Below are 18,376 nucleotides of genomic sequence, written 5' to 3'. Positions count from 1 at the left end.
TGCTGTGTCTGGTGTATCCTTCAGTCAAATCTGGATTTCCCCACTCCCCCATTTATCAAGATCCTGGAGGCAAATACTAATACTGAATATGTGAAACTGTTTTCAATAGGTGTAGCAATCACTTTCCTGTCCCAATTTGAGAATTACAGCAAATGAAGTAAAAGCTGGTAGAGAAAAAATGGCTTGTGTCATAAGTTAGACCTAAAGCAGTAACTTGCTGATAAATCCCTACTTCCTTCATTTAATCTATTCTGATTCAAACTAAGGAAGAAATTCACATGCAGCTATAGAGAACATGTCTTCATAAACTAAAAGCCAGTAACCCAAGAGAGATTTATGACATTCCTGCCCAGGACAAAGCAGGCCATACACAAATAGCTTTTCCACATTTTCCCCCTAGTTGTACCCTTCTCCTAGTGTTGCGGAGTCAATTCTCTGCTTGGAAATAACTTTCTCTGAAAGAAAAAGCTTTCAGGAGGAGAACAATGGTACTGGGAAAAAATGATCCTGAATGGATAAACAGGAGCAAGGTGTATGATTCAGCTGAATATCACTACTTAGTCCTAATGTCAAATGGTGATTTCCTACAGATGTGCACCTAGGAATAAAATGTTAAATTTTTTAGTGCTGCTGGACAGGTTTTATAGGGTGTTATGGACTCACACACACCTGACAATAGGCAGTCAATTGACAGGATAGTGGCATTGAATCAATTCCTTCCCCCAAAACACCAATACCAGATGATTATGCAGATTGAGTTGCCAGCAGGGATCTGGGCCCTTTTGGAACACTCAGAAGTTCCAAAGGGCGTGCAAAACAGCATTCTTCCACCAAGCATATGGTTGAGGCCAAGGCTAGCAGTAACATCAAAAGAAATCCCATCTAAACATAAGTATCTGACAGCGGTTTCTCAGTGGAACAGGCTTCCTCGGGAGGTGGTGGGTTCTCCATCTTTGGAGATTTTTAAACAGGCTGGATAGCCATCTGACAGAGAAGCTGATTCTGTGAAGGCTCAAGGGGGTGGCAAGTTACAGTGGATGAACGATAGGGTTTTGAGTGTCCTGCATAGTGGACTAGAATGATCCATGATGTCCTTTCCAACTCTTCTATGATTCCATGAATAGCCCCCTCCCCCCAAGCCTGGGCTGTAACCCTTTCCAATCCATCTTCCCATATTTCTAGTGAAAGAACATGGTTGTTAAAAGTTTAAATGGCTATAATTTTGTGTGAGTTGACTCTGTCAGTTGTCCAGAATCGCTGCTAGGGAGGGCCAGCTGAAACAAAAAACAAAATGACTGTGCTTTCGCTGCTCAGCTGTGTTTGGCAACTTTGTTCCTCTGTTTTTTTGGGTCTACTTGACCTGAAAAAATTAAGGATTTCTGCCTGTTTTGGGATCTGGAATTATTTGGAAATCCTGTAATTGCTTGGTCCAATAGATGAAAACTACCAAAAATAATAAAATTGCTATCTGCCCAGTGCTTCATTTGTTTCTCTAAAGCAATAATTTTGGACATGTTGCAAAAGCCATCCCATGCAAACTGAATTGCCTGTTTTTCATTGGTCAGGAAGTTGGGAGTGATCTTCAATGCCTTCCTTACCATGGAGGCCCAGGTCATGAACTTAGCACACCAGGGATCTTTCAGTCTGCCCAGTGAAGCTACTAGCACCCTATCTGGCCCAGGAAAACCTCATCACAGTCATCCATGTGACTGTCACCTCTAGACTAGATTACTGTAATTCACTGTGATGCAGAAGCTGCAGCTGGTACAAAGTTCAGCCACTTGGGGACCTTACTAGGAAACCATGAAGGGCTCGCATACAACCTACCCTCCTGGTGCTACTTTTAAGGTCCTGTGTGGGCCTGGGCCCTGCATATTGAAGGGATCGTCTCCCAGGTTTGCCCCAGAAAGGAGCTAAAACACTAATATGTTGGTTCCCTGTCTTCAAGGTGCATCTGGCCTCAACCAGGGCTAGAACCTTTCAGCCACAGTCCCAACCTGATGGAATGAGCTGCCAGTTGGGGCCCCAGACCTGACAGAACTACCTGAGCAGTGTTCTTCTGCCAGACATTTGGTTGAGGTCAGCATAACCAAGAAAAATTATGGGCTTCCCCCTATTCACCTCCAGGTTATTCCTGCCACTAAATTTGGATACAAAGATGAAATGTGGAAAGTGGCAGGTAGAGGGCTAAATAAGAGCATTATATCCTTTTACTTGTTTTGTGATTTTATGATGGTGCTACGTGTGGAAATATGCTGTGAACCACCCAAAGCCTGCTTGTAGACAAGGGCAAAGAGCTCTATGGTATTTGGCTGGCTACTCTTAGAAACTTGTGTGCCTATTTTGATAGACCATGCATGCCATTTCAAAATGCTGATAATTGGGAAGTACAAAGACAACAAAGGTCTGAATTTCTATTTCACTATAAAACTCACGTCAATCTAATAAGATAAAAGGAGAACAGCCTTGAATGCTTCCCTGGGCCGGGAGTGATCCAAACAGTTTGAAATAACGGCATGTGATTTAATTGTGCAGGAACTCTGAAAAGTGACCACAAATGAAACTCAAAGAATTGAAATATATTGCTAGATGTCTTCCTTTAGCCCCAAAAAACCACTTAAGCCTTAAAACATGTATTAGTGGGTGCCGACATGGATGTAATATTGATGATCTTAACATGTCTTGTAATTCAGGTGTAGTCAACCCGTGGTCCTCCAGATGTTCATGGATTACAATTCCCATGAGCCCCTGCCAGCATTTGCTGGCAGGGGCTCATGGGAATTGTAGTCCATGAACATCTGGAGGACCACAGGTTGACTACCCCTGTTGTAATTCATACTGTTGTAGTTGAAGTGCTGGGAAGTGTTGTCATAAAAGTGATGTCATAATGCAGCTTATGCTGCAATACTGTTGCCTTAACGACAGCCATGCTCTGAAACAAATCACCTTGTTTTTGTAATGTCTTGCCTGTGAATGCAAGGACTAGCATTTGAAGGGTTAACAAAATGACAGAAAGGTGAGTTTAGCATGTTGTTGGCACTCAATTTTGGTAGGTATAAGATACGTACCAGGCATATATTTTTATTTTTCAAGATTTTAAAGATAAATATTTGATTTCACATTCAGTATCTTCAAAAAGGCTTGTATCACAACAGTCTACAGAAGTCATGAAGTCCTATCACTCTTGAGTACTTAGTCATAACTGCCAGTGAAGTAATGAGCCTGTTAATCATAACTTACCACATATATTTGCATATAAGCCGAAGCATCTAATTATAACACAAAATCTGGGCAAACGTATTGCATTTAAGCCGAGGGTGGGAAATGCACATTAATTTACCAATATACTGGTACATTTACATTAATTGAGGCATCAGTAGGTTAAATGTTTTTGAATGTTTATTTCAAAGAAAAAACTATAAACTAGTTCTGTTAGTGCAAAAGGGGGGTCAAAAACAATATGGTATCAACAATAACTTTAAAAGTGCAAAAACCTTAGCTCAATCAGCAACCAAGCTAAAACACAAGAGGTAAAATCCAAGACTGGATTCATCATCATCATCTGTATATCCAAACAGAGCTTCAGCTGTAGCTGGTGTGAGGTTATCAGAAGAAAAAAGGAAACCACGAGGCACAGTGATGCGGTTGTCTTCTCTATGTTTATAGGTGAAAAGGTTATAACATAAAGTCATAAAGAGTCAACCAAAACGGGATCCTAGGTTAAGTGACCCGCTTTCTGTTTTATCTTCGTCAGCGGTTGCTCTGCAAAATGAATAAAGTAGACAATATGTGCATGTAGAATTTCAAAACCTGGTTCATAATTTTACAAAGCAGCATAACATACCTTCCAATATACTGTCATAGTAATAGTCATAGTATCACATTGGCAAAATGTTCATAATCGTCTGGGGATTTCATAAAGTGCCCATGAGGGCTACCTTCAGTTAGTATTTATAGAGAAGCTGGCATTAATGCAGCAAAAAAACACACTGATAGAACAGACCGTGAGGCTCTGTTACAATACAAACTCGGGCCAAAATCCAACAGGTTAACCTCATCTTTGGAGTTCTCAGATTATTCTCGTGAACTGCAAAAAATTATACCCAAACACTGGCATATGGTTGACTATATTGGGGGCTGCAAGGAAAAACCAATTATATCGTGGCGTCTTGGCAGAAATATTCAGGATATTATCAGACCCATAGAACGCCCTATTAATACTTTACCAATGGGTAATCATCGTTGTGGTAGATGTATGGTGTGCAAATATATGTTGGAAACTAAAGAGTATCAACATTCCAATGGCTTTAAAGCACATGCTAAACAATTTATCAATTGTGAGTCCAGTAATACAGTATATATGATTATATGCAAATGCAAACTGCTATGTGGGAATGTCATCTAGACTAGCGATCCCCAACTTGTGGGCCGCCGACCACATGTGGTCCTTCGACTAATCGGAGGTGGACCCCGAAGGACACCTTCTCCCCCCCCCGGCCCTTTACTTCATCCCCCCCGGCCCTTTACAACACACTTCTTTGTTGTGGCGTGTCTGTATCTTATTTTGAAGGGATGTTTAAACATTACCATAGCGATCAGAGAGCGTTAGGGCAGTGGTTGAGAGTAGAGGAGTAAACTACCCCCCCCCCAAACCGGGCCTCAGTAAAAGGCGTTGAGTGGTCCCCGGTGAGTGGTCCCCGGTGATAAAAGGGTTGGGGACCACTGATCTAGACCTCTTAAAATTCGAATATCAGAACATAGGAGCCAACTGAGAAACAAAATTAAAGATGTTCCTCTCGTCTCACATTGGTTGGAACATAATCTTAGCTTAGAAGAATTCATATTCTTAGGACTGGAACAACTTCAACCTTCACTAAATGCCAAGGACAACATTATCATCCGCCTTCAACAACGGGAAAGTTTTTTCATTCATCATTTGAATACTGTGATGCCGGGGGGGGGGGGGGGGGGTCTTAATGCCAACATTGATTACAATTGTTTTTTGTAAAAATCTGTTTGGGTTATTTACTTTAATGGATCTGGCCCCTTTAAATAATTGACTACACCTGTAACTGCCAGCTTCTCTATAAATACTAACTGAAGGTAGCCCTCATGGGCACTTTATGAAATCCCCAGACAATTATGAGCATTCTGCCAATGTGATACTACGACTACTACTATGACAGTATATTGGAAGGTATGTTATGAACCATGTTTTGAAATTCTACATGCACATATTGTCTACTTTATTCATTTTGCAGAGCAACCACTGACGAAGATAAAACAGAAAGCGGGTCACTTAACCTAGGATCCCGTTTTGGTTGACTCTTTATGACTTTATGTTATAACCTTTTCACCTATAAACATAGAGAAGACAACTGTATCACTGTGCCTCGTGGTTTCCTTTTTTCTTCTGAGTCCACACTGAGGAATCCACGGTTCTATACTTGGTGTGAGGTTATCAGCACAGACATTGTCGCCATCACTGAGCTTGCAGTAATCACCATCTCTGCTGTCATTCTCAAAGCGCTGTGTTCACTGCCATCCACAGTATCACAAAGCAAGGGGGGAGTGTCCTCCTCTTCAGCAGGATTATCATGTGAATCTACCCTACTGACCTCCAGTGGAGGAGCTCAGAGGGGCCTAAGTGCTTAATCCATGCTCCATCATCACAGGCTCTCCCATCCAGCCTTCCATCCCCCTACAAATACAGAAAAAAGAGGATGAATAGCTGCTTTTCACTAACCAAAGAAGTCTCAAAGCGGCTTACAATCGCCTTCCCTTCCCTTCCTCAATGCCAGACACCCTAGGAGAGCTCTGACAGAACTGCTCTGTGAGAAAAGCTCTAGCAGGAGGATCAAACAGTGCCCCCCAGGCCAGCAAACTAGAGCAGAACAACAGTACCCAAAGTTGGCAACCAAGTACAACAGCTACCAAACTGGGAGAATGAACAACTCTTAACTACAATTACAGTGCCCCCCTCAGAACCAACCACTGAAATAAAGAACTGTAACACCGAACACTGAAAGAACTGTAAAAATCAACTTTTAAAAGAAACACAACCCCAAGAAGAAAAAGCAAACAATGCTGCCCCTCAGACAAAGGAAGAAAGAAACACGAGGAGAAAGAAACAGTAAATCCCAAAGCGTGTGGTTCATTACTGTGTTTTGACCACTGCCCTGGGGATTTGCAAGTCATTCGGATTTCCTTTCTCAAGAGGGTGAATCGTAGACTGCAACTGCAACGAGTCACTTTCAAAGCAGCTCCCAGTAAAACTGTGACCAGGATGCATAATATGGTGCTGGGTTAGAAAAGCAGCTGCTTCAGGAAGAGAATTTGGTGGCAGTAGCCCCTCTGCAAAGCTCCCCTTCTCTTCCTTTTGGTTTAGGTTTGTACTCTGATGGATTTTGCCAAGTATCCGGACTGCATTGAGGGACTTAGACACAGATTCATGGTAATTATTTTCTCTCTGATTGTTAATTATTTCCATTCACCCATTGTGCATGCGTGTGCATGTGTGTCAACTGCCATTGAAGCTGATGTGACCCCAACAAGGGACTTCTAAAGCAAGTGAGAAGCAGAGGTGCTCCACCATGGCCTTCCTCTGAAGTCTGCCTCATGGCTCGCCATGGCAGACTCAACTTCTGAGATCTGAGGAGACAGAGCTGGCCCCTGTCACCTTCCCTCCCATTGCAGAAGAAAAAATGTTAGTTTTTTTAAAATTTACTACTAGCTTTAAAGCCCATTCCTAAGAACGGACCTTGAAAGATTCCCCTTCGCTGGCCCCCGGCCAGGCAGCTTAAGGTGGCTTTGGGCCACAGCTTGCAGTCAGGAGGGCGCTGGCCAGCTCAGCAGGCAGTCAGCAGGCTAGGAGGCCCTCATTAGCAGGCCCAGCCTAGCAGGCCAAGAGGCCCTCGTTAGCAGGGCCTCCACCATGACCCTTTGCCCAGGGCCCTCTCCCCATACTTGATGCTGGCTCCAGGCACTGAGGCACGTCTGAGAGCAAAGAAGTTAGAGTCCAGGGACGGAAGGTGGGAGCTGCAGGGGCTTTGCTGGCTGCACCCTGACTGGCTCTATTCCAGCTTGGACAGCCGGACACGTCCCACCCCCCACCCCCCACCCCCCACCCCTATATATTTCACAAATATATAGAGGAACCATGGATAAGGATATCTGGTTTCCAGACTTTAACTAGTAGGAATGCCAAGAAAGGGACTGAAAATAGTGGCTTTATGGAAATAGCAAACAACCGTGTGAAAAAACTGAATTGGCTAATAAGCCCTTGTGAGCCCTGACTTTGCAACCTCGGAGAATGCGGCCCACTGCACCTCTGAATGATTTACTGCTAATAAGTTACCCTCTAATTATTTGCAGCTCCAGAGACTAGATGAGGACGATATTCTGAGCACTTTCTGCCATTTCCCGTCTACTGGGGAAGTTCCCCTGTAGTCATACCTGCTTAAGGTATGTCTGAAGGCAGGGGGCTAGCCACGCTTAGAAATAGGATACTGGACTTACGTGGTTTGCTCCTTTTCTTACATATTCAACTTATGAGAGGCAGTGTAGTGTAGTGGTTAGAATGCTGGACAGGTAGCTGTGTTACTCTATCTGTAGCAGTAGGAAAGCAAGAGTCCAGCAGGGCCTAAAAGACTAACAGAATTTGTTGCAGGCTGGGAGATTATGCACAGGATGGGTGTGCTGGGGCAGCGCTCGCATGTCAGTGGGGCAAATCACTGCAGGTGCATGATGTTGCCATCAGTCTGGCCCTGGCCCGTGTTAGGGCTTCCGATGCTCCTCGGGAAGGGAATTCTGATTTCTCAGCATTCTCTTCCTTAATGCTGGTGCCATCCGCACCCATGACAGGCCGGGCCCATGCATAGGGGGAACACTGCCTCCCCCACCCACAGTGTCCCTGTGCAGCTTGCAACTAGGTGTAATGTAAAAAGGCATTAGCTGGAAGAACCCTACCTAACACAAATGCTTGACACTGAAAAACTAACAGAAATCCCCCCCCCAAAAAAAAACACATGCTACCACACCCACTTTGTATCTTTTATACAGACAAGACAGACACTTCTGTTGCATGATTTGTGGTCAGCCATTTGCGAGCCTGCCTCCGCTTTCTCTCTCCCTACAGCAGAAATGCACAGTAGAATCTGTTGCAAGACCAGCTTCTGACACCAACTTGAAGGTAACACCTACTGCTATTCTGGGAAAGTATTTATTTTACGCCCTGACCAGGTTAGACTCATCAGGTCTCAGGAGCTAAGCAGGGTCAGCCCTGCTTGATACTTAGGCCACCAAGGATGTCCCAGGTGGCTACACAGAGCTAGGTTATGGAAGACCACCTCTCCATCTCTTGCCTTGAAAAGCCTACAGCAGCCTTCTTCAACTTTTTGACCATAGAGCTTAAATGTTTTTCAGGCTTCAGGGTAGCAGGAAGTGACGTCAGCTGGCCACGCCCCTCTGCCACCCCTCTTGAAGTGGGAGGAGCCTCGGCCAGCAAAGGTTTAAATGTCCAGGGCCCCTTTCTTCACCCCCTCCAGGTCCATCATTGGCCACTCTGGGAGGGGGTAGGTCAACCTGCCTAGTAAGGGTAGTTTTTTTAAAAAGCCAAACCCTTTTTCTTTCCTCTTCGCTCAGAGCTGGAAATGGCAGACATGGAGGGGGGGATTCTCCCCCGCCACCATTTTGAAGACCACAATACCACAGTAACATTGAGTTGTACCATGGCTGAGAAACCCTGCCCTACAGGGTCCCTGTAAGTTGGCTAAGAGTTGATGGTGCTTCCCAACAACATCTCCTCTGGAATGTAGGCCAGGGGAACAGTGGGGGAGGATTTTCTGAGACTGCGGCTTTCCTTGGCAGCTCCACAACCATCCTTTTAACCAAGCCATATTTTCTCCACACTTTTTGGAGAGCAAGCTGTGGAGTACAGAATATATTTGCTGTACTGGACAAACTAATAATTCATAGGAGCAAAGCAATCCCATGAATTCTTAAAAAGATATTTTACATTACAAGAAGCCATGGCCTTAGACAATATTTGACTTTGCATTTAATGACCTTAGGGGCCAAGGTAGACATTACCTCTGACACAAGTCAGGTCAGGAATCTGTAAGTCTAGCATGTGGAGCCCCACAGCAGGAGAAAAAGTCTCCTACGGCAGCTACATCTGGTGCAGTCGTGAAAATCGAAGCCCCTCCTCCCTCTGTCCCATTCCTCAGCTGAATCCCTTCTTGGTGTGCCTGGGACTGTCGGATCTACCCATGTGACATTCATTTGTTAAAAGAACATGGGGCAGAGGAGACCCTGACCCTGTTTGTGTCAGAGGCAATGTCTACTTGGATGGGTCCCGCCCTTGAGGTGGCAAGGCCATACTGCACTGTACTTCTAACGTGAAGCCTGCATTCTTGCCCCTCTGCTGAAATTGTTATCCAGATTTAATGCATACAATTTGTGCATACGCAATGGGATTTTTTCCCTTTCTCTTCCTGTCTGATTCTACTGGGCCTTCTTACCCACATGCAGGATGTTCTAGGTTCCTATGGTTGCAATCCTAAGGATGCTTTCCTGAGAGTAAGACCATTGAAGAACAGGGGGCTCACTTCCGAGTAGGCCTACATATTTGCACACACATTTTCTGATAGTGTTTTTTTTTTCTGAAACAGGATCTACTCTTTGTGCCCAAAGACAGACACCAAGAAAAATCTGGACAAATGACTCATCAAATAGGTTTGTACATTTGTGTACCTCCATGTTGAATTTGTGTACCTCCATATTATTTTCCTGGGCTCCAAGACCACTGCAGATGGGGACTGCAGCAAATAAATTTGGACGTTTGCTCCTGGGGGAGGAAAGCTATGCCAAATCTAGACAGCATCCTAAAAAGCAGAGACATCACCCTGCCAACAAAAGTTTGTTTAGTCAAGGCTATGGTATTCCCAGTTGCAATGTATGGCAGCGAAAGTTGGACCATAAGGAAGGCCAAGCATCAAAGAATTGAGGCTTTTGAACTCTGGTGCTGGAGAAGACTCTTGCGAGTCCCTTGGACTGCAAGGTGAACAAACCGGTCAATCCTAGAGCAGATCAGCTCTGACTGCTCCTTAGAAGGCCAGATCCTGAAGATGAAACTCAAATACTTTGGCCACCTCATGAGAAGGAAGGACTCCCTGGAGAAGAGCGTAATGCTGGGACCGATCGAGGGCAAAAGAAGAAGGGGAAGACAGAGAATGAGGTGGCTGGATGGAGTCACTGAAGCAGTAGGTGCAAACTTAAATGGACTCCGGGGAATGGTAGAGGACAGGAAGGCCTGGAGGATCATTGCCCATGGGGTCACGATGGGTCGGACACGACTTCGCACCTAACAACAACAACAATGTTGAAGCACAGTAACAGATTTCTTGATTTCCTGTAGTTTCTGGAATGGATTAGCCCTGGCTTGCAAAGAAGGTGCTGGTGGAGTTTCCTCAGCATTGGTGCTCTGGCGAGTTGCCTTAGGAAATCTTCAGCAGCTGCATGGTGTTATTTCATCAACACATGGCTTGTTTCAGTACCCAAAGGTGTCCCAAAGTGGTGTATGAACATCCTTCCCTTCTTCTCCCCTCAACAGACACCCTGACAGAACTGCTCTGTGAGACCAGGGCTGAGTTCTTGCATGATGGATTTCTCCATGTTAGTTGGTGTTTCGTGGGATGTGGAAAGTGATAAACGATAACATTATTTGATGATAGAATTATGTGCAAAAGACATGTCCATTGTTATTTATCTTCCCATGGCCAAATTTGCCCATTATTTCCTCCCAACCAGACGTTTTAGTACCAATGTGGGCATTGAAATCTCCAGCCAGGATAGTCAATCTGTCTGCGATATTGAATCTAGAGCCAGTTTGGTGTAGTGGTTAGGAGTGCGCACTTCTAATCTGGCATGCCGGGTTCGATTCTGCACTCCCCCACATGCAGCCAGCTGGGTGACCTTGGGCTCACCACGGCACTGATAAAGCTGTTCTGACCGAGCAGTGATATCAGGACTCTCTCAGCCTCACCCACCCCACAGGGTGTCTGTTGTGGGGAGAGGGAAGGGAAGGCGACTGTAAGCCGCTTTGAGCCTCCTTCGGGTAGGGAAAAGCGGCATATAAGAACCAACTCTTCTTCTTCTTCATCTTGGAGCTGGACGTAAAACTGCATCTGTGCTGGTTTCAGTAGGGGCACAGATGGCCAGGATGTGTGTCTTGGTTGTACCATTGATGGTGAGGACTGCCAGAACTTAGAGTAGGATTACAAGAAAGATGGAAGTTGGCATGCCTACAAAGCTGGTGCTGCGTACAAGACTCTGATAGTGAGTAATTACAGAAGCCTGTAAACTGCAAGACTGATTTAGGGCAGGGCTGGCACAAATGCTGGATACAACTTGCATCTTCTCTGAGGTTGCCTGGCTCCACATCTTTGCTTCTGAACTACCTGATGATCTGGACTGGTAGCCACGACCCTGACCTTGGATCCTGCTGGCTGGCATTTTGATTACACGGCTCTGACTCTCAGCTTGCTCTATGGACTCTCCTGGCCCTTTTGGGTCACAGCTTGTGAACAACCTTGCTAATGGACATTCTTCTCAGTGCGGCCCTGTGGCTGTAGGAACTCCAGTTCCAGTCAGCATCTGTACTCTGGAGCAACAGGACATCAGACCCCACCCACCAGCACAGACATGTTGGGAGAATTGGACTCCTTTGTCCTTTCACGTATTAGTCCTGGCTCCATGGGAGGAGGGAGCCAGGGAGGGATGGCCATCCTTAGCCAGGAGACTTACTCCTATCGGCTCTCCCGGCACCATCAATCCCCGGAGTGGAGTGTGTCAGCATCAGATGGGAGTCGGTCGAGAACTTGGCCATCTGGTTGGTGTACCACTCGCCCAATGCACCACTAGATGCCCAGTCAAGATTCCGGGAGGTGGCAGCCACCTGTGCATTGCAATTTCCAAGGCTTTTTGGGGAGGGAGGGGGAGACACAGAACCTCATTGTGCCTGGCTGTAAAAACATAATAAACAAGGAACAAATCTTTTGTTTTTTGGTCCAGATGGAAGGCAGAACAGAAGAAACTGCACCAGGGGAGCCTTCAGCGTCCTTAGCACAACGGGTTCCCTGAAGCTCCGGAAGAGAACTGCCGGCTTTCACCAAAAGGTGCCCTAAGGGTGCTCTCCTTGTCTGGTGAGAGGGGAGAGTGCCACAAGGCTTGGGCACGAGTATAAATCAAGTCAAAGCAAGAGAAGGAGTTGGCATAAACGAGGCTGCTGACTCCAGGTTGGGTAATTGGTGGACCCTCAGTAATGACTTTAAACTAAGATGCACAGGATTAAAAAAAAAAGGGGGGGGGGAGTCACAATATATCCAGAACTTCCATGATACCTAATTAGCTCTTTCTTGCTTTTTCTTTCTTTGAGTCTCCCTTGGGTAGTAAACAACAGGGTACAAAAATCCAGTTCTTCTTCTAAGGAGCAACCATGACAGAAGCATGTGGGCCACTGTTTAAAAATTTCCTGCTTGCAAGCTCTCCACTGACCATGCTCACCACTGCCTACAGCACTTGTCCTGATGGTATGGAGCAATGCTGGTAGCTGGGAGCAGGGTGGAGCATTAGAGAGACAGAGCTGGTTTTAACATCCTGCTTTTCACTACCCAGAGTCTCAGAGCAGCTTACATAGAATCATAGAGTTGGAAGGGGCCATACAGGCCATCTAGTCCAACGCAGGATCACCTTTCCCTTCGCCTCCCCACAACAGACACCCTGTGAGGTCAGTGAGGCTGAGACAGCTCTGTTCTCTGTGAGAACAACCCTAAGAGAACTGTGATTGGCTCAAGGTCACCCAGGTGGCTGCATGTGCAGGGGTGGGGAATCAAACCCAGTTCTCCAGATTAGAGGCTGCCCCTCTTAACCACTACACTAGCAAATTAGTGAGTAGGGCTTGACAGCACTGGGCGCATAGGGTATGCTGATGCCAGCCGTTGTCCCAGTCCTTCGTATGCTACTGGAAGAACCAGGGTTCAGCAAAAGCCTCCTCAAGGAGCTATTCAGGACTTCTAAGTTCACACCTCTGAATTCCAAATCCACATAAGAGCTGAGCTTGCACCGGAAGTCTGAGATGCTCAGACTGCAGGGTGTTGCAAGTGAAACCTGAGCCTGCTACTGGCACAGAAGCCTGCCTTAATTTTGATCTTGGGGAGACTACCCTTTAGGTGTGCACAGCCTTGCAAGTAATTATTTAGGGTGTCATTAGCAAACTCCATTTGCCTGAGCTGCTCCAGAGTCTCTGCCTACCCTAACCCTCCCTTAGAAGAAGAAGAATAATAATAAGAAGAGTTGGTTCTTATATGCCGCTTTTCCCTACCCGAAGGAGTCTCAAAGCGGCTTACATTCACCTTCCCATTCCTCTCCCCACAACAGACACCCTGTGGGGTGGGTGAGGCTGAGAGAGCCCTGATATTACTGAAGAAGGAGAAGAGTTGGTTCTTATATGCCACTTTTCCCTACCCGAAGGAGTCTCAGAGCGGCTTACAGTCGCCTTCCCATTCCTCTCCCCACAACAGACACCCTGTGGGGTGGGTGAGGCTGAGAGAGCCCTGATATCACTGCCTGGTCAGAACAGTTTTATCAGTGCTGTGGCCAGCCCAAGGTCACCCAGCTGGTGCATGAGGGGGAGCACAGAATTGAACCTGGCATGCCAGATTAGAAGTCCGCACTCCTAACCACTACACCAAACTGGCTCTCAGGCTCCCAGGCTGCTGCCTTTTGGAATTGAAGGAGGGCAGATCATTATTAATCATTATTAATTTACGGATCACCCTCCCGTGTGGCTCAAGGTGGTGTACAATAGACATTTGCAACAATAAAACATGGGCATTCAAGCCTTAAGAACGATAAATCAGAAATATTAAAAAACAAAGCATCTCAGCAGTTTTCCAACGAACCAGTCAGAGCAGGGGTAGTCAACCTGTGGGTCCTCCAGATGTCCATGGACTACAATTCCCATGAGCCCCTGCCAGCATTTGCTCATTGGAATTGTAGTCCATGGACATCTGGAGGACCACAGGTTGACTACCCCTGAGTCAGAGGACATTTGCCATGGGGGGGGGGGGGTGTTAGATGGGGAAGTTCCATTTACTGTTATTGGGATCACCGGTCCTAAGCTTGGTGGAAGAGCTTCATCTTGCTGGCCCTGCAGAACTGAGGCAGCTCTGACAGGGCCCTGGTCTCTTTTGGGAGTTCATACAGAGGCAACCTTTCCATTGAGTGTCGGTTCTGTGTCTATGTTATGGTAACTGGTGCTTGTTTTGCTGTGGTAGTTTTCAGAGTCCAGCGGTAGATGCTGGGAAGAGCTGGCGAGTTATCCTGATAGTGCGGTGAACTCACTTAACGACAGAAGATATCCCAAGGCCAACATGTACATCACACGCCTGGCAGAACTGGAAGCCAACTTGCCTTCAGAAGAACAAAAATCCTTCCAAAAGACGGCAATATGGGTCTCAACAGGAAGACATGCAGATATTGATATGGAAGCAGCCCATGACCACAGAGTAAACGAAGGCCTCTGTGCCGGCGTCAGAGTTCATCTGCCCCAAGGGTCTTCTAGGTCCTCTGACCATCCTAAAGGCATGGGGGCTTTTGTTGAAGCAGCAGACCCAGCGCTTGATCCCACCTCCCTCATGGATATCGACCCTTCGGATTCTGCAGAACTCCTGCAGAGTTTCCTTGGGACTCCCTCGCCTCTGCTAGTGGCCCCTGTTGGGGACATCCCAATGCACAACGAAATGGGCATCAGAAAGACCAAAGAGATGCCCATTCTAGAACGGGTTGGGGAAACTCTGAGGAAGCAGAAACTGCGGGCAACGCAGGTTTGAAGCAGGAAAATGGGATTGCTGCCGATATTATGTGTGAACACAATAAATCACAGTAGGTGCGTTGGGTGAAGACATTTCTCCTTTCCCTTCCTTTGAATGAAAAGAAGGTTTTCAGAGGCTGAGCAGACCAGTCGGATACAAACCTTCCTTCTTTCCTTTCCGCTTAACTAGCATGATGAAGGACTCTTTCTAAGCTGTTTCCATGGAGGTCGCCCAGCTGGCCCTGGTTTGGATCTTATGAATGATTTCCATGTGCCTTTTATGCAGTGGAGCTTCACAAAGGTCCTTTGAAATCTACCGATCTTGCACAAATGTAAGATTTTGTGGGAGAGAAAGTGTGTCCCACTGTGCCTAGCACACAAGGAAATTGTTCACAGGAGCCAAGCCTCCATTAGCCTTTCTGTGAGGTCCAGAAAACTCCAAAGGACTAGGTTGGTGAACAGCAACTGTTCAAGATACCTTTGCCTTCCAAAGGCAGATTGGACCCAACACCCAAGAGGTCTTCACTCAGGCCGTGGGGGCAGGGTCTGTTCAAAGATTCAAGAGGGTGGCAGGCGACAGTAGATGAGCGATAGGGTTGTGAGTGTCCTGCATAGTGCAGGGGGTTGGACTAGATGACCCAGGAGCTCCCTTCCAACTCTATGAAAGTTCATGACAGTGCCATGTACCCACTCAGATATGGCTCTCTTAGGGATGCCAACTTCCAGGTAGGGCTGGAGATCTCCCACTATTACAACTGATTTCCAGGCGATAGGGAGAAAATGGCCACGTTGGACAGTGAACTCTATAGGTTAATAGTGCTTTAAAGTCCCTCCCCTCCTGAAACCCCACCCCCAACATCCCCAGGTATATCCCAAGCCAAAGCTGGCAACCCCAGGCTATATGATGATTGTCCAAAGCCACAAGAAGGTCGGAGCAATCATTTCCTAACCCCACTCTGGAATTCTGGGTTAAAGAATATGGGGGGGGGGGGAGGAGGAGGGGGTTGGTACCAGAAGCAGCAGTAGCAACAAATATGATGGTGAACCTAGACCAACCTTTCTCAACTTTTTCACCATTGAGAACCCCCTGAAACATTCGTCAGGCTTCAAGAAACCCCAGAAGTGGCGCGATCATGCAGAATAGGGTTGGGAAGCAGAGCTGTGAACATACCCACTCAGGGCCCCTCCCCTCCCCTTCCCACCCACTCCAGGTCCATCATTGGCCATTCTGGGAGGGAGGAAACGGACCATCATGATCATATATGGTCATATCACTTGATTAATATTTAACAAAATTTAAAAATATATACAAAGTTAATTCCCATTCATTTGGGAAATCCTTCCGGGGCTGTCAAGAAACCCCAGGGTTTCACAAAAGCCTGACCATGATAAAAAGATGAACCAGTGCAAGGTTGGTGTCTTTTGTGAAAGAGTGCCCCTCATCCCTTCAATCTCCTGGCCTGTAACAATAATTCTACAATTCCCAGTTTAGAGCAGAAGTCTCCCTTTCCATACATAAATCATAGTGACCTTAAGCCAGGGGCTGAGCCTCTGATTAAGACACTCATGCTTGGAGGAGGGCAGGATGCTGTTTCTGCTGGCTGCAGAGGAGAGGACATGCAGTAATGGGTTTAAACTTCAAGTACAACGATATAGGCTAGATATCAGGAATAGATTTTTCACAGTCAGAGTAGTTCAGCAGTGGAATAGGCTGCCTAAGGAGGTGGTGAGCGCCCCCTCACTGGCAGTCTTCAAGCAAAGGTTGGATACACACTTTTCTTGGATGCTTTAGGATGCTTTGGGCTGATCCTGCGTAGAGCAGGGGGTTGGACTAGATGGCCTGTATGGCCCCTTCCAACTCTATGATTCTATGATTCTGTGCTTCTCTCTTCTGCTTTCCACACATTCTGCACCCTTTCACCCCTTCAATCCCAAGTTGGGGGTTACACAAGCTTCAACCTCAGCCTTGTAGCGCAAATAAAATGGGAATGATAAACCTGTCTGCCTCACTGTACTCTGTATTTTCTGCTGCCCTCTGTGAAGAAGGTGAGCAATGCGACTTCTCTGCATATTCAAACTCTAACAACAATTTGAACCAGTAGGCACGTTTTGAATTTCAATAACATGGATTGGATGCCACAACAAAATGGCTAACAAGGGAGTTGGGAGTCTACTCATGGGATGGCTCACTTGAGTTGCCAATCGGAGCTGGGAAATTCCTTGGGATGGACCCTGGGACCGGAGCGGGGAAAAGGTTGCTGATCGTGAATTCCTCACAGGAGGGGGGAAGTTTCCCCATGGCTGCTCCTTGCAGAGGCGACACCTTCACTTGAGGGCTCTTCAGAAACACCTATTCCAGTGCCTGCCGTCGAAAGTTCACGCCTTGAATAAATCTTTGCTGGCCTTAAAGGTGCTATTGGACTCAATTTTTGTTGTGCTATTCCAGTGAAATAAGCTCAGGAATGGCTCACAGCTTTAGGGAAGGGAAACAGTGGGGAGAAAGCAAGCAGGTACCATGACACCCTTGTCAATCTCCAGGTGGGTCCTGTAGATCTGCTGGAATTGTGAGCAGATGTCCAGGCTATGGAGATCAGTCTGGAGAAGATGGCTGCACTAGAAGGCAGGTTCATGTATGATGCTACTCCACTGAGGCGTCTCCCCTCCCTAGGCTCCATCCTAGGCTCCATCCCCCAAGCCTCTGGGAATTTCCCAACATATACTGGTAACTCTACTCAAGTCATTACTCTGGGAATCCTTGCCCTATTGAGACAATAATAGCAGACAGCAAAGTACTGTACATTTTTTTGGTGAGCCAAGGGACCAAGCCCTATGAAGATAGGTTGAGGGACTTGGGAATGTTCAGCCTGGAGAAAAGGAGGTTGAGATGGGACATGATAGCCCTCTTTAAGTATTTGAAAGGTTGTCACGTGGAGGAGGGCAGGATGCTGTTTCTGTTGGCTGCAGAGGAGAGGACACGCAGTAATGGGTTTAAACTTCAAGAACAACGATATAGGCTAGATATCAGGAAAAAAAATTCACAGTCAGAGTAATTCAGCAGTGAAATAGGCTGCCTAAGGAGGTGGTGAACTCCCCCTCACTGGCAGTCTTCAAGCAAAGGCTGGATACACACTTTTCTTGGATGTTTTAGGATGGTTAGGGCTGATCCTGCGTTAAGCAGGGGGTTGGACTAGATGGCCTGTATGGCCCTTCCAACTCTATGATTCTATGAGGCGTGGTTCAACATTGAAGAAGAAGAGTTGCTTATTATATGCCGCTTTTCTCTACCCAAAGGAGTCTCAAAGTGGCTGACATTTGCCTTCTCTTTCCTCTCCCCCCAACAGACACCCTGTGAGGGAGGTGAGGCTGAGAGAGCCCTGATATTCCTGCTCAGTCAGAACAGCTTTATCAGTGCTGTGGTCAGCCCAAGGTCACCCAGCTGGTTGCATGTTGGGGAGTGCAGAATCGAACACAGTTTGCCACATTAGAAGTCCGCACTCCTAACCA

The 18,376-nt window shown here is 46.6% G+C and overlaps 1 protein-coding gene across 8 annotated transcripts; it reads left to right on the top strand.

Annotated features, from left to right (window-relative positions):
- Window positions 1-2,898: 2,898 nt before the first annotated feature.
- On the top strand, window positions 2,899-14,961 carry LOC143830759 (uncharacterized). 8 transcript variants are annotated; one of them, XM_077323710.1, is made up of 7 exons: window positions 2,929-3,016; window positions 6,389-6,454; window positions 7,375-7,464; window positions 8,141-8,191; window positions 9,672-9,735; window positions 12,073-12,176; window positions 14,337-14,961. In XM_077323710.1, exons 5-7 carry the CDS (start codon window positions 9,720-9,722, stop codon window positions 14,889-14,891), a joined length of 675 nt encoding a protein of 224 aa, XP_077179825.1. In that variant the 5' UTR covers window positions 2,929-3,016; window positions 6,389-6,454; window positions 7,375-7,464; window positions 8,141-8,191; window positions 9,672-9,719; the 3' UTR covers window positions 14,892-14,961. The 8 variants fall into 8 exon arrangements, with proteins under 8 accessions (XP_077179823.1, XP_077179826.1, XP_077179820.1 ...); XM_077323709.1 differs by having other exon boundaries at window positions 8,138-8,191; XM_077323706.1 differs by having other exon boundaries at window positions 8,062-8,191.
- Window positions 14,962-18,376: the final 3,415 nt, after the last annotated feature.

This window comes from Paroedura picta, chromosome 2, assembly GCF_049243985.1.
Source record: "Paroedura picta isolate Pp20150507F chromosome 2, Ppicta_v3.0, whole genome shotgun sequence".
In the NCBI taxonomy this organism is placed as follows: domain Eukaryota; kingdom Metazoa; phylum Chordata; class Lepidosauria; order Squamata; family Gekkonidae; genus Paroedura; species Paroedura picta.
This window is presented reverse-complemented; position numbering and strand designations above follow the sequence as displayed.

Coding starts and splice junctions, on each gene's coding strand:
- LOC143830759 (XM_077323705.1), top strand. Junction 8,192..9,671: donor CTTCTGACACCAACTTGAAG/GTAACACCTACT, acceptor TTTCTGAAACAG/GATCTACTCTTTGTGCCCAA. Junction 12,177..14,336: donor CTGCCGGCTTTCACCAAAAG/GTGCCCTAAGGG, acceptor TTGCTGTGGTAG/TTTTCAGAGTCCAGCGGTAG.